Genomic DNA, 13,662 nt, shown 5'->3' with positions numbered 1-13,662 from the left:
GATCTCCCCGCTCCGTCGCTCCCCTTGGGTGGGTCTGGACCCCGCAGCCGCGGTTTGGGGAGGGGCGAAGCCGGCGGGACAGGGCTCGGCCCGTGGGAAGCTGGTGCGCGCTGCTGGCTGCGTAGACGAAGACAGATACGAACCCGGAATTTCCGATTTGGGCGGCGGAGCTTGCAGGGTTCCAGTTGGGTAGTGTGTCCGCACGGACGAGGTTAATTCTGGGTGTGGAATGCTTGTATTTTCGAAACGTGGATTTTTTTTAACCCTTTAAAAGCATCCCGAGATGCCTTCATATTGCCGCGCAGCTCTTACCACTAGCACTTTGGCGTCTGTATGGGGTGCACTGTGGGACTTATTTTTGAAACTACATCCCAGGATTGGTTCCAAGGGTTTTCAAATGATCAGGGAATTCTATGTAAGGAATTTTCGTCTTTTGACGGGTTGGGAGATCAGCATTGTTCTGTGCCTTGGCCCTTATTTACCGCCTCCCAGACTGCTCAGATTGCTACTCGCTGGACTGTATGGACATTTTCATTTGCCTTCTTTCCCCTCCCTGGCAGAGTGGGAAGAGATGCTGTCCCCAGAGAGGTGGCAAATGTCATCTCAGCTCTTAGCAGCATGGAAGAAAGGACCAGACCAGAACTGCCACTCTAAGCACGTAAAGCCATCTCTGGTGGCCTCAGCCACATCAGGCTTTAGTCTCTCTCTGGTGAGGTCCCAGCATCCTCCCAGCCCTTCTTCCCTTCCCCTGCAGGAGGCCCAAAGCTCCAACCAGGGCAGAACCGTGGGTGGCAACCACAACAGAAACCCTGCCTTTTTGTCGACTGTCTCTCCTTTCCTGGCTGTGGGCACAGCACACGAGGGACAGTAAGTGCACCCAAGTTTACAGAAGAGAAGCAGTAACTGTCAAAAATCAGCTAAAGGACTGTCAGCTCAGTAATTGACCACATAAATGAAACATAAGCCACAGCTCTATGTGTCAACACCACCGTTCCCATATCCAAAGAACCTCTGTTTTCTCCCCAGAGCTCTGTGACTATGACATCACAGTTTGTGTGTGTGTGTGTGTGTGTGTGTGTGTGTGTGTGTGTACCCAGCACTTCTTGTTAAATTGCTTGATATGCCTAAGCATTAAAGCTAGGAGAATTTGGAGACCCTCAGTCAACTGAACAAGAAGACCACCCCCAACACACCTTTTTAAAAGGCAGGCTCACTGGAGTGAGACTTTATTTGAACAGAGCCTGTGCTGCAGCACAGGGAGCTCAGTGCTTAAGCAGAAGCCCTCTTAGACCAGCCCAGGAGACTCTACTTCCTTTGTGGAGAAACTGAGCATGGAACCCAGGGCCTCATGCATGCTGAGCACAGGCTCACCCACTGAGCAACATCCCCAGCAGGACGGGACCTGTTAGCTGTCGGAGGTGCCTCTGGGGCTGAGTCACATGAAGTGCTTCTGTGTGGCTTTCCCGCTCCACTAACCTTGCCTGCTGAGGTCCCATGTCTGCCCCTAATCTACCTTGTCTTAGAATCACCCAAGGGCCTTTTAAAACTTCCAGGAATTAAGCTACATCTTGGACCTATTCCATAAGAATTTCTGGGGTGTGGGGTTGGAGCATGATGTGTTTCTAAAGCTCCCCGGGGGATTCCAGCTTGCACCTATAAATCTAAAGTACATACAGGGTTGAGAACCATAGAGGTTAATTCTATGTGTCAGCTTCCCTGGGCCTAGGTAGTCAGTCAAAATATGACTCTGTGTGTGCCTGTTTAAACTAAAACCTCAGTGCTTCCTGAGTCCACCGTCTGCTGCCTTCCAGACTGGAAGCCCCTGCCAACTCTTCGGGGTCCAGGTTTCCCATTGCAAATCTTGGCCCTTGTCAGCCCCTATAACTTTGTGACTCAATTTGTGTCATCTCCTCCTTTCCCCGATATACAGTTTTTGGTGGGGTGGAGTGGAGTGCCATTGTAAGAGATGCTTAAAAACATAGAGGCATCTTTGGAAGTGGTAAAGGGTAGATACTAGAAGAGTTTTAAAATGCATTCTAGACAGAGTCTAGATTGCCACAAGGGAACTGTTGGTGGAATTGTGGACTTTAAAGGCAATTCTGGTGAAGATTCCAAAGAGGAAAGGTGGAGAGAAAGCCTCCATCTTCTCAGAGAATACACAAATTACAATGGACAAGGATGTTGGTAGAAACATGGCCAGTAAAGGCCATTATGGCCTTGGGCACAGCTTGTTGGAAAGCAGGTGAAAGAGAGTCCTTGTTCTAAAGTGGCAAAGCACTTGGCTGAACTGTGTTTTGGTGTTTTGTGGAAAATAGAACTTGCAAGCAGTGAAATGGGACATTTCTAAGCAAAGTGTTGGAGGGGAGGATAATGAGAGCGATAAATCGAAGAAGAAATTCAGTAAAAAGGAACCAAGTCGAAGAGCCAGAAGAACCCCAGTCCATCCCTAGTGCAAAAATGGGACGAAGAAGCTCATTCTGAGAAGGTTCCCTGCCTGTGGCTAAGTGGCCGTTGACTGAGGAGAGTCACGCAGGTGTGTGGCGGGGACCTACTCAGCCATCTCAGCACTCGTGAACAATGACAGCAGCAGAAACACGGCCAGGTGGGAGAAGTGGGCAGGCGAAGGAAGACAGTGAGCTCGTGAATTCTCACTCAAGGCAGAAGAATGACCTGAAGCCAGTTCAGAGGTCCCCAGGCTCTCACTGCCGTCACAAACCTAGAGGAGGCAGCACTGTGCCGCAGGTGGCCCTGGAAGACCTTCCCAGAGAGGCAGGGCTGTTCTCGGTCCTTCCAGCTGCTGGGATTTGCCTTGGTGGGGAGCCCTCGTGCCCCTTCCTTCTTTTCTGTTTCTCCCTGGGGACAGGGACACGTGTCTACCCTGCGCCCGTCCCGGGGCTGCACTCTGGAAGCACTCCATTGGAAGGCACAGGTTCACGACTGGAAAGGAGTTGCCTCGGGGTGAATTTTATCTTAAATTTCCTCGGCAACTGACTTAGAGGACCAGAAGAGACTTGGGATTTTAAACTTTAGAGTTGATGCCAGAATGAGGTAAGCTGTGGGGGCTGTTGGGATGGAATGTGTGTATTCCTAAGCAGGACGTGCATTTGGCGAGGGCAGGGCGAGAGTGTTATGGACTACAAGTTCACGTCTCCTCCAGGTTCACACGGGAGCCGGAGCCGGGCATGGCGGTGCACACCTATAATCCCAACATTCTGAGAGCCCGTGGCAGTATTTCAAGTTTGAGTCTACCCTAGGTAACTGAGTGACACAATGAGGCCCTGTCTCAAAATAAAAAATAAAAAGGTCCTGGGGATATAACTCAGTACAGAGGCCCTGGGTTCAATCCCCAGTACTGGGGCCGCGGAGGAGTGACTGACTGGATATGGAGATTAGTTCTGTGAAGAGGTGAGAAAGGGCAAATAAGATCTAAGGCAGGGCTCAGGTCCAATAAAGCCGGTGCCCTTATAATACTCATATTCATATCTTCTCTTCCTCCTCTTCCCGCTCCTCTTCCTCCTTTTTGTCTCTGTCAGGAGTGTTTTCCCTAAACACTGACTCCACTGCCACTTTGATATTGTTTATCTGAGTCTCCAGAGCTATGAAAATCTCCCTCCCGAATCATCCCGAGGGTCTGCCATAACTGTCCTCATTGGAGCAAGCCTATGTGACTGTTAGGGTCGAGCATCCTTTCAGACGTGCATAGGTACTGGGGTCAGCAGTGGTTTGGGTGGATACAGAGGCAGAAAGGGGAGTTTCTGGAAGCCACAGTGATTCCCTTCCCTCTCTCTGCTGCTGTCTGCCTCTGGCCCTGCAGCTTCTTGTGTTTGCTCGCCTAGGCAGGTGTGCCCAGTCTTCTGCACAGTAGCTCTCAGCCACCGCGAGGCAGGGATGGGGCTGGTGGAGGGCTTAATCAACAAACACCTGTCGAGGAGACTCATGCTGAAAATTCCTACTCACATTTCACTAAATGCCAAAACAACAACAACAACAAACAAACCCAAACCAACCCAAAAAACCCAAAACAAAACCCAAGAAAACATTTTTTTTCTATTTCAAATCCTAGATCATTAGATTCAAACTTGGATTACTGAGTACATTAGGGAATGATGTTCTGACTCATAATGTTTTCTGATAAAAATCTTCATGTAAACCAGAAAATGTTTAAAAAACAAACTTGCATCAAAAAAATTTTTTTTAAATGTTTCCTTTCCTTTCTTTGTAAATGTAGTGACTATATTTGCATTCTCCTGATGATATGCCAGTCTTGAGTTTAAATGAAATTCTGCTGGGTGGGGTGGCACCCAATAATTCCAATAATGCCAATAATTCAGCACACTAGGAGGCTGAGGCAGGAGGACTGTTCAAGCCCAGCGTGGGCAACTTAGTGACTTAGTGTGGTCCTGTTTCAAAATAAAAAAATAAGGGCTGGGGATTTAGCTCAGTGGTGCTGCCACCTGCCCCGCAAGCACAAGGTCCTGAGTTCAATCTGATATCAAAAAAAAAAAAAAAAAAAAAAAAAAAGAAAGAAAGAAAGGAAAAAGGCAAAAGGCTGGGAATGTAACTCAGTGTGAAGGCCCTGGTTCAGTTTCTAGTACTGTAATAGATAGGTAGGTAGATAGAGATAGATGGACAGATGGAGGAGATCACAGGGATGGATGAGCAGTACCAGTTTGGGGTCAGAATGCCCCTCTGCCCAGCTATGTCATGACAGGAACCTCTCTGAGCCCTACTTTCCCAAACTGATGAGGGGAAGTGGAGGTGATCATGCTTGTCTTTTTAGCTCAGGGGTAGTTACTTTACATTTATATATGAAGTTAATAAGCTGAAAGTTTTGGCTATCATTTCAATCTTTAGCATCTAGACTTGCCCTATTAATGTCTGACACATGATTTCCACAGTGCTAATGATCTCCAAGTGTAAGGTATAGGAAATCAGGCTGCATCTATACAGATCCCAATGGAGTTTTGAAAAACTCAAGTCAGCCAGGCATGGTGGCACACGCCTGTAATCCCAGAACTCAGGAGGCTGAGGCAGGAGGATCCTGGGAGTTTGAGACCAGCCTGGGCTACATAGTGAATTCCAGGTCAGTCTCAACTATACAGTGAGACCCTGTCTCAAAAAAACCAAAAAAAAAGGGCCAGGGATTTAGCTCAGTGGTTCTGGTGACTGCCTTGCAAGTGCAAGGACCTGAGTTCGATCCCAGGTACCCCCCCCAAAAAATAAATAAATAAAAATAAAAATAAAAACTCAAGTCAGTTTTTTTTAATACTAAATACCTCATATGAGCTAATTCTGTTCGCTTCTTTCACAAAGCAAGGTGAAGAAAAATAATCAGATAGATTGAGGTTTGTGTTACTGTGTTCAGGTTTAACTGAGCTGCTACTGTACAAAAATATCATTAATAGCATATTCTTTCAAAAATATATGCAACCATTGGGAAAAAATGAGAACCAAGACCTGTCATGTAAAGGTACAAGATCCCAATGATGAACATAACTGTACTATATACCTAAAATGTACAATAAACTCAGTGAGAAAAAAATATATGCAACCATGTTATGGTTTATATCTAGATGTCCCCCCAAAGCATGATTCACTCATAAGTTGGGCTTTTGGGGGGCGACTGGATCGGGGGTGTGTAATACTGGAGAAGTTCATTGATGGTTTTACAGGTGGGGGCATTGCCTGGGAGGATGTATATCCCTCTTTATCCCTTGATTCCTCTCTGCTTCCTGCATACCATGCCATGGACTGTTTCTCCTCTGCATGGCCCTCATGCAGCCAGCTGACTATGAACTGAAACCTCTACAAACTGTAAGTTGAATAAACCTGTCCTACTTTAAGTTAGGAGTTTTGAGGATTTTGTCCCAGCAATGAGAAGTAACTGGGACAAACCAATATTGCCAAAGGACACTGGGAACAAATAGTTGTGCAGACACAAACATGGTTGCTCTCTCACAGAGTTGGCAATGTGGCTCTCAGATACATCAAAAAGGCAAAGAAGGAGACAGGGGTTTACCTCAGTGGTGTCACCATCTACCTTGCAAGCGCAAAGTCCTGAGTTCAACCCCCAGTATCAGGTGGCAGGGGGCGCATAGAAAAGCTGGGCATGATGACACACACCTGCAGTTCCACTTTACTTTGGAGGTTGATGGGGAAACCAGACCCCCCCCCAAAAAAAAACCAACAAATTGAAGAGGTCTATAAGTATCTTTTTTTTTGAGACTGGGACTTGCTGGTATTGCCCAGGTTGGCCTTGGACTCCTGGGCTCAAGCAGTGCTCCTACGTCCACCTCCTGGGTATCTGGGAGTACCTGTGTGCACGGCCAGGTCTGGCTGCAAATGTCACTTTTGACAATAGTATCCAATGTCATGACCTGCTTACTTCAGTCTGGGAAACAAACACTTTAGGGAGCCCGTGATGATTCAAAAGCCAGCACTTTGCAGAACACTTTCCATGTTTTGTTTTTAATCCTCGAAACAACCTTGTGAGGCAGATACTATTATCTTCAGTCTGCATAGAAGGACATTGCAATTTATAGAAGACACAGCCAAGGTTATAACAGGTGGCTACAAATCAACTAAATGCAGTTTTTTTGTTTTGTTTCGTACTTGGGATTGAACCTAGGTCCTTATGCATGGGAGGCAAAGGCTCTACCCATGAGCTACATCCCCACCTCCTTTTATTTCATTTTTGAGACAGGGTCCTGCTGAGTTGCTCAGGCTGAGTTCAAATGTGTGATCTTCCTGCCTCAGCCTCCTGAGTGCTAGGATATGCTCTTACCAGAACAGTGGGAATTTCATTTTCCTGCCCTTTCCAACAATTTGGGGATATGTGCACATGCTTTTCAACATATCAGGGATGATGCAGACAATAGCTGATGTTAACCAAGAGGAACTGTACCGGACGCTATTCTGTACTCTTTGTGGAGTAATGCATTTAATCCTCACAAAATGATGAGGGTTTGATCTTATTACTTAATTTTATCTATGGTTTTATAGATGAGAAATTTATAGATGAGACACAGAGAAGTTAAGTAATTTGTCCAAGGAGACTCTGCTAGCATATAACAGAGGCAGAATTTAGATACAAGTTGCCTGGGTCCAGAGCTTAAAAATCAACATTTCATCCAGAGGAAACACTAGTTTCAATATCTATCACAGTTTTCTTAAATTGATAAAATAAAAATCAGAAGAAACCCCTTCTGTACTCACCACCTCCCGACTCCCATGAGCTAACGATACCATCCTATCCATAGTCTGAATGAATATTTCCTTCTAGTGGTGAAACCTATACAACTGTGTTCAGCAGCCCTGAATTTCATTCACCATGAAAGAGGACGTGGCAGCAAAGTGTACCATGAATACTAAATCTGAACTTTATGCGTAATTTTAGCTTCTGTGTCTAAATGTGCATTTCCTGTATAGGAGAGTTCTCTCAAAGGATTAATAGCTCTCTTGCGGAACTGGAGAAAATGAGAAGCATTTCCCTTATCAGCTCAAGGCACATGATAGAAAAGTAAAAAAATTATTTTAGAAAAATAATTTTTAAAAAAGTCTTTAAAAAGGTTTTAGATCTTCACTCCTCCAGTCTGGCTGTTTGGGTAAAATGGATATAGACTTACTGACTGGGCACCAACCTCAGTGGTTCTTCTGGGGCCCAGGGGCAGGAAGGAGGTGACAGGAAGGGTGAGGGCATCAGGCTGGTGGTCCTGACCTCAGTCACTAATGTCCTCTTCAAGAGGATTCTCTTTTTTGCAACTCTAAGTTCCCCCTGAAGATCTCCAAAGTATCTGGGTATGGCGGTGCCTTCCTGTAATTCCAGCCTCTGGGAGGCTGAGGCAGGAGGATCGCAAGGTGGTGCCTACCCTGGGCAGTTTAGCAACTCAGAGAGACCCTGTAATAAAAAATTTTTAAAAAGGGCTGGGGATGTAGCTTAATACAAAGGCCATCACCCCTCCCTCAGAAAAACAAAAATCTCCAAAGCAGGCTGATGTCCTCTAACACAAACCTACTTTGTGGCTATGAACCATTAAGGGTGCTTGATATTAATTAAATTAACTGTATAATATATACCTACTAATATTCTACTTTTTCCCCATCTTGACTGCACCACAGGAAAGTGTCCATGGCGATTGTTTTGTATAAACAAAAGCCAAAATTAAATTAAGAGGTCACTTGCCAGTAGCAGACACAAAATCAGGAAAACATTTTTCTAATTAGAAACTGCAAAGAAATCGAGGCTTGAACATAATAGCAAAATTAGGGTTTGGATGGTGGTATTCTTTCAACCAACTTTTCACAAATATCTCCTGGAACAGGCCCAGGAGTGAGTCCTAATTTAGACTATTCTCTTTCAGATGGAAGTGAATTCACTCGTTTAGGTTGCTGCCTCACCTTTCCCCTTGGCCATCTGAGCACTGTCCAGCTCTCACCGGGCGCACAGCGCCGCCTGCAGACCGTGCAGGGCCCCTCTTCTCCAGGGCCCGCCCCCCACAGAGATCTCCAAGGTGCTTCGTCTTCTCCTCCCTGACCACTGTCACCGCTGCCTCTGAGAGCTCCCTCCAGACCTGTGCTCTCAATCACAGTAACCTTCCAGAACCCCAGTGATGCCTCTGTCCTCTCACGCACCTGGGCGGGAGGAATGTGGGAGAGTAGATATGAGAAGACGCCTAGGGCCTTTGACTGTGATTGCTTACGATCCCACTGGCCAGTACTAAGGGATTGGAGAATCAAAAGTAAGAACGATCAGGTTGGCAGCTGGAACTCCATAGACAGTATCAGATTGCAGTGAAAAGTCTCTTAGGATGCAGATGACGCCTTCTCCTTAGGCTGGGGACACGGGGAAGCTAGGGACTTGCCAAGCAATTCCCAGCACCTGTGGGCACCCTCTTCACATTCAGGGTGTCACCCCAGCAGATTGGCTAGCTGACTTCAGGGTTTTACACACACTTACTCCTATGCCTATGGATGATTAGACAGCCAGTGTGTCTCTTTTCTCCTCCCTCCATGCCATGGTGCTAGAATGGAACCCAGCACCTCACACACACTAAGCAAGCACTCTACCCTCCTTTCTCTTTAACTGAAGGTGTAGCGATGTTTTTAAAAGAAATTTGACTTGAAGATAGAAACTTAAAGGCTTCCTTTCCTCTTTGTGGTTCTTTTTTTCTCACCAGCTGTCAGGCTAACATAGTCTGTAACACGTACTTGCATACATGCATGCATGTGCACACATGTACACACACACACGTGCGCACACACACACACACACACACACACACGCACAGCTCAGGCGCCTGCAGGCAGTCCTGGCTCTGGTACTCACATTTTGCCCCCTTGGGAGCCTCCAGGACGTGAGCCCCACAGTCACCAGGCGAAAGAGTTTGGGGAGAGGCCAGAGGCTGGGGGGCCAGTCTCCTCTTGCCAAGAGTGGTTGTAAGCTTGATTCTCAGCAGGAGTCAGGGGCTGCATGATTTCTGCCATGGCTTCCCAGAATCCAGTTGTCCTGTATCCAAGTGCAGCCTTCTACATGCAACAGGGAATGTGGGCTTTTTGAATCAGGCTTCTTAGAGAGAAGAGAAGGCAGCCAAGTGTGAAGGGTGTCAGCCGTGCTGGCTGCCCTGGGGGAACATGTGGGACCAAGCTGGGCTCTGACCCAACTTCAGAAGAGGGGAAACCTGCCACCAAGGGGGTGGGTTCTGAGGACTCTGCTGGCTTCTGACCAGTTTTTTATCATTTTAAAGTAGGACCTTCATTACTGGTTTTGCCCTGGCTCTAGGGCATGTGCTAATTTTCACTCATTAATGTATTCCTTCAAAAGCAAGTCATTCTCATAGGAAAAGTTTTAGTCCTCACAATCATCTGCTACAATTAAGTAGTATCATTCTCAGTTTATTGGTGAAGAAATCAAGGATTCAGCATGACTAAGTTAATTTGTTCCCCAAGGTAAGCGTAAGGCCACTAGAACTTGCAAGGGAAGAAGTGTCTGCCTTCCTGATTTCAAGTTCTTTTGCTTGCATATCTTTCTCTGATGGAGAAGGAGTCCTGAATCCCCAGCATGGAACCAGTTCAGTCAGGTGCTGTTCACAGTGACTTGGTCCCTGCCATCTTTAGCTCTCACACCCTGGTTTTCCACAGGAAGGAATGAGGCAGGGCCGAGTGGTATGAGTTTTAATGAGTCACTGGTTCACCAGTTCAGCAAATATTTCTTGGGCATTATATACAGACAATGGGACAAGGAGCAAAGATAGAGAAACATTCTCTATAAGTTCAGTCTTGCAAAGGATCTCACTGTTCCAAACGCACAGTGGCTCCCTGTTGCATCTGGGGTACAATCCAAGGTCCTCGCATAGTCCGCAAAGCTGCTGGGATCTGGCCTTTGCCTTCTCTCCAGTTTAGCTCCAGCAACCCCCGGGGATTCTTCATTTCAGTGCCTGCATCAGGCTACACTTCCTTCCTTCCTTAGGCTCTTTGCACCCCTGCGATGGCTTCACACAAGTGTCATTCGCACAGCATCTTGAAAAGTGAATAGATTTCTGTAGCTGAGCGTGGCACAGGCCTGTAATCCCAAGACTCTGTGGGGAGCTGAAGTGGGAAGATTGCAAGTATGAGCCCAGCCTGGGCAGCTTAGAGGCTGTCTCTAAATTGTGTGCCCGCGCGCGCGCGCGCACACACACACGCACAAAAGTAAATTAAAAAAAAGATCTGAGAGTGTAGAAAGGAAGGCGGTGGGGGAATTTAGGAATAGGGACACACTGAGTAGCAGTAGCTGGGAAAAGTGTCAAAGAAAAGGCAAAACTGACTTTCCCTCTCTGATAGCAGAGCTGGGTTGGGAGGGCTGGAGCGGGCAAAGGGTGGCAGGCTGAGAACACGCGGGGGCAGGAGAAGCATGGAAGCAAAACTGCGGCAGGAGCCTGGGTTCCCTGGAGGACAGGACATCTGATCTTCAGTTGTGGCCCAGGGACTCGCTTGGTGACTGGGATCTAGTCACTCCTCTTCTGGGTCTCAGAATTTGTAAGGAAGGTGAAGTAATCCTCTCTCTTTCCTTTCTAGGTGAAATGTGCTCCTTGAGGTTCAGGTGATGACTGAGGGGTGCAGACCTCTGCGTGGAGGTGAGGAGAAACTTCCAGGAGGACGGAGAGAGCCTGGTCAGAGCTGGTGAGGGGCCTCTGCAGTGCAGTGTGGGAAGATCCAGGCTGAAGGGGAAGCCAGGGCTGAGAGGATGGGGGGTGGGAGGAGCTGCTGCCTTGCCCCTTCAGGGTCCCGTGGACATCCCTAGGCAACCTGACTGACTTCTTACTATCTCCTGTCTGATCTCAAGTCCTAAACTGTGGATGACCAGGACCTCCGCCCGGCAGAGGCTGCTGTGGCCAGTAAAATGGGGGCCAGGCTGGCTGCTTTCAGAGAGCAAGGCAGCGGCGGTGTGAAGAGCTAAAGGAGCTTTTGGACTGTCCCAGCGACAGAACAAGCCCCTCACACAGGTTTTTTCTTTAGTGACCCCATTCCGCCCCGTGGATGTCACTTTTTTTTTCTTTTTTCCTTGTTCCTTTTCTTTTTTGGCACTTTCTGGGAGGGGGAGCAAAGTGAGGGAGGTGGGAAGAGACTTTTTTTCACATGAGTCCTCAGAATTACAGTTCACAAACTATTCAGTAAACTGACCGGCCTCAACCTCCCCTTCAACGGCCTAATCTAAGGGGTGGATCTATGTGTTTTGTTGCTTGTCAGAAACAATCGCGGCGCGGCCCATTACATTTACAGCACGTCGCCCTTTAATTGGTGTAACACGCTGAGGCCTGAAAGGAGGAGAGGCCCACAAAGGCACCGTGAATGAGCCTTGACTCACACAAAAACACTGCAGAAGTTCAGAGCCGGCCACTAACAAGGAGGTAGGGAGTTAGTTTGAAAAGGGGGTGAAGTTCAGAAATGTGTCACCTTGAGGAGCGTCCCATCAAAGCAATGGTCGCATTGACAAGCTGCAAAGAAAAAAAGTTAAACCTTCAGCGACGTGGACCTGCCTGCAGATGTATTCTTCCCCTTGAGGAGGGGCAAGGCGAAGGGCAAGTCTTTCTTTCTCTTTTCCTCTGCCGGCCCTGTGCTCTCTGCTCCCCTTATTTACTTCAGAGAGCCTTCAAAAAGTCGAAGACCAAAAGATTTACCTTCTACTCCCCTGCTAACTAAGAAAATAAACGAACATTTAAACACCAGGCAGAATGAGGCTGGCTTAGGCCGCCGTGGCTGATTTCGGCCTCTGTGGGAACGCAGATCCGTCGTGCCCTCCTGCCTCCGACCTCCCCCCGGTTCCAGGGCCGCTCCCTGCTTCTGGGTTGCGGGGCGCCGCCTAGGCCCGCGCGCGGGGCAACCTGGAGAAGCTGCACCCGTGCGCGATGAGGACAAGGGCACGCGCGCCAGATGGACGCCCTTGGGTCAGGTGAGTCCTAAGTGTGCAAGCCCCACACCGCGCCGGGGGTGACCCTGCCTCCCTCCTCCTGCTGCCCGCCTGGAGGGAAGTCCCCGCCCTGCAGAGCGGGGGTTCCCGAGCTTCAGTTACAGGTGCAGAATTGGGCGTCCCTAAAAGAAAAGTGAGCGTGCAAGGGCTAGGATCGAAGGTAGGGGAGTAGGCGGCACTTGCATTCCCCTTCCCTCTAGGGGATGATGGGCTCGCCCGCCACCCCACCCCCTTTTCGTTCCAGATGCCAGGAATTCGCCCACTCGCGGTGGGGGTGCCGCCGGGCGGGCCTCCCCCGGCCTCCTCTCCGCTCCCCAACTCTCGCCTTCCTTCGCGGGGTCTCCCCGCGTCTCCCGCGCCAGGGTGGACACCTCCGCGTCCCTTTGCAGTGGGGGACGCGCCGGAGCGCCCACACCCTCCTCGGCTCGCCCCCTCCCGTCCTTTTCGTGGTGTGGGCCCGGGCCCCGCCGCCCCTGTGAACCGCCTGCCCCCGCGCGGAGGCGGGGGCCGGGGAGAGGGGGGCGGGCACTTTTCAATGTCGCGCCGCAGCTCCCTCCAGATTTGTAATCCGCCAAAAAGCCGCTGATTGCTGCAATCGTTACTTTTCATTAAAAAAACTTAGAAGCAATTTGGGAGAACTCTTCTCAATGAATACATTTACCCCCGAACGGTCTTTATTCTCCGCCTCCACTTGATGAGTTTCTGTGGCACGAATCCGTTCTTACAGGCACAGAATGGGCAATCCCTTGATCCCCGTCAATTGTCATCCCGAGTCGGGGCCACTTTGACCGCCAATAGCGGGGAAGTCAGAGCTAATCCTCAGAAGGAATCACGGGAAAAGAAAAGCAACAATAACCAAGTCAAGCGTAAAAAATGAAAGAGAAATCTCTATTATCACTCACTACATTTCCCAGCTATGTACTGAAAAAATCAGCTCGCTTGTCATTCGAGTCAGACACCCGCACAAGAATATGGGGTCGTGGTGGGTTGGTAGACTCACACGACGTAAGGAGCGATGTTTGAGAGTGGAGGGCCCCTCTCCTGCCTCTGCCAAATCCCCCTCGCATCCGCCATAACCATTAAATACAGACTGACTTTATTCTGTGGGGAGGCCGGGCTGGGTAGGGGGGGAGCCCCAGCTGTGCACCGACCCACAAGAGTCCCCTGGGGAGGGGTGGGGGCGGGGCGCCGACGCGGACGCGGGAATCGCCCCCTCT

The 13,662-nt window shown here is 48.9% G+C and overlaps 1 protein-coding gene across 15 annotated transcripts in view; it reads left to right on the top strand.

Annotated features, from left to right (window-relative positions):
* The window catches only part of LOC104869909 (basic proline-rich protein-like), a 50,726-nt gene extending 37,227 nt beyond the window's left edge, over window positions 1–13,499 (top strand). For 5 of the 15 annotated variants that reach the window (XM_010635307.2, XM_010635305.2, XM_010635304.2 and 2 more), the window contains 5 exons: window positions 11,053–11,157; window positions 11,321–11,480; window positions 11,725–12,056; window positions 12,262–12,427; window positions 12,690–13,499. In XM_010635307.2, the coding sequence (XP_010633609.1) occupies window positions 11,923–12,056; window positions 12,262–12,427; window positions 12,690–13,031 (642 nt within the window). In that variant the 5' untranslated portion in view covers window positions 11,053–11,157; window positions 11,321–11,480; window positions 11,725–11,922 and the 3' untranslated portion in view covers window positions 13,032–13,499. Of the gene's footprint in view, window positions 1–8,360; window positions 8,511–11,052; window positions 11,158–11,320; window positions 11,481–11,724; window positions 12,606–12,645 lie in introns of all 15 variants that reach the window. The other 10 variants (XM_010635309.2, XM_010635317.1, XM_010635313.2 and 7 more) reach the window with 10 other exon arrangements.
* The last annotated feature ends 163 nt before the right edge of the window (window positions 13,500–13,662 follow it).

Source organism: Fukomys damarensis, unplaced genomic scaffold (genome assembly GCF_012274545.1).
Source record: "Fukomys damarensis isolate Sample0158 unplaced genomic scaffold, DMR_v1.0_HiC HiC_scaffold_14, whole genome shotgun sequence".
Taxonomy (NCBI): domain Eukaryota; kingdom Metazoa; phylum Chordata; class Mammalia; order Rodentia; family Bathyergidae; genus Fukomys; species Fukomys damarensis.
Note: the sequence above shows the minus strand (reverse complement) of the source record. Positions and strands in the feature narration are given on the sequence as shown.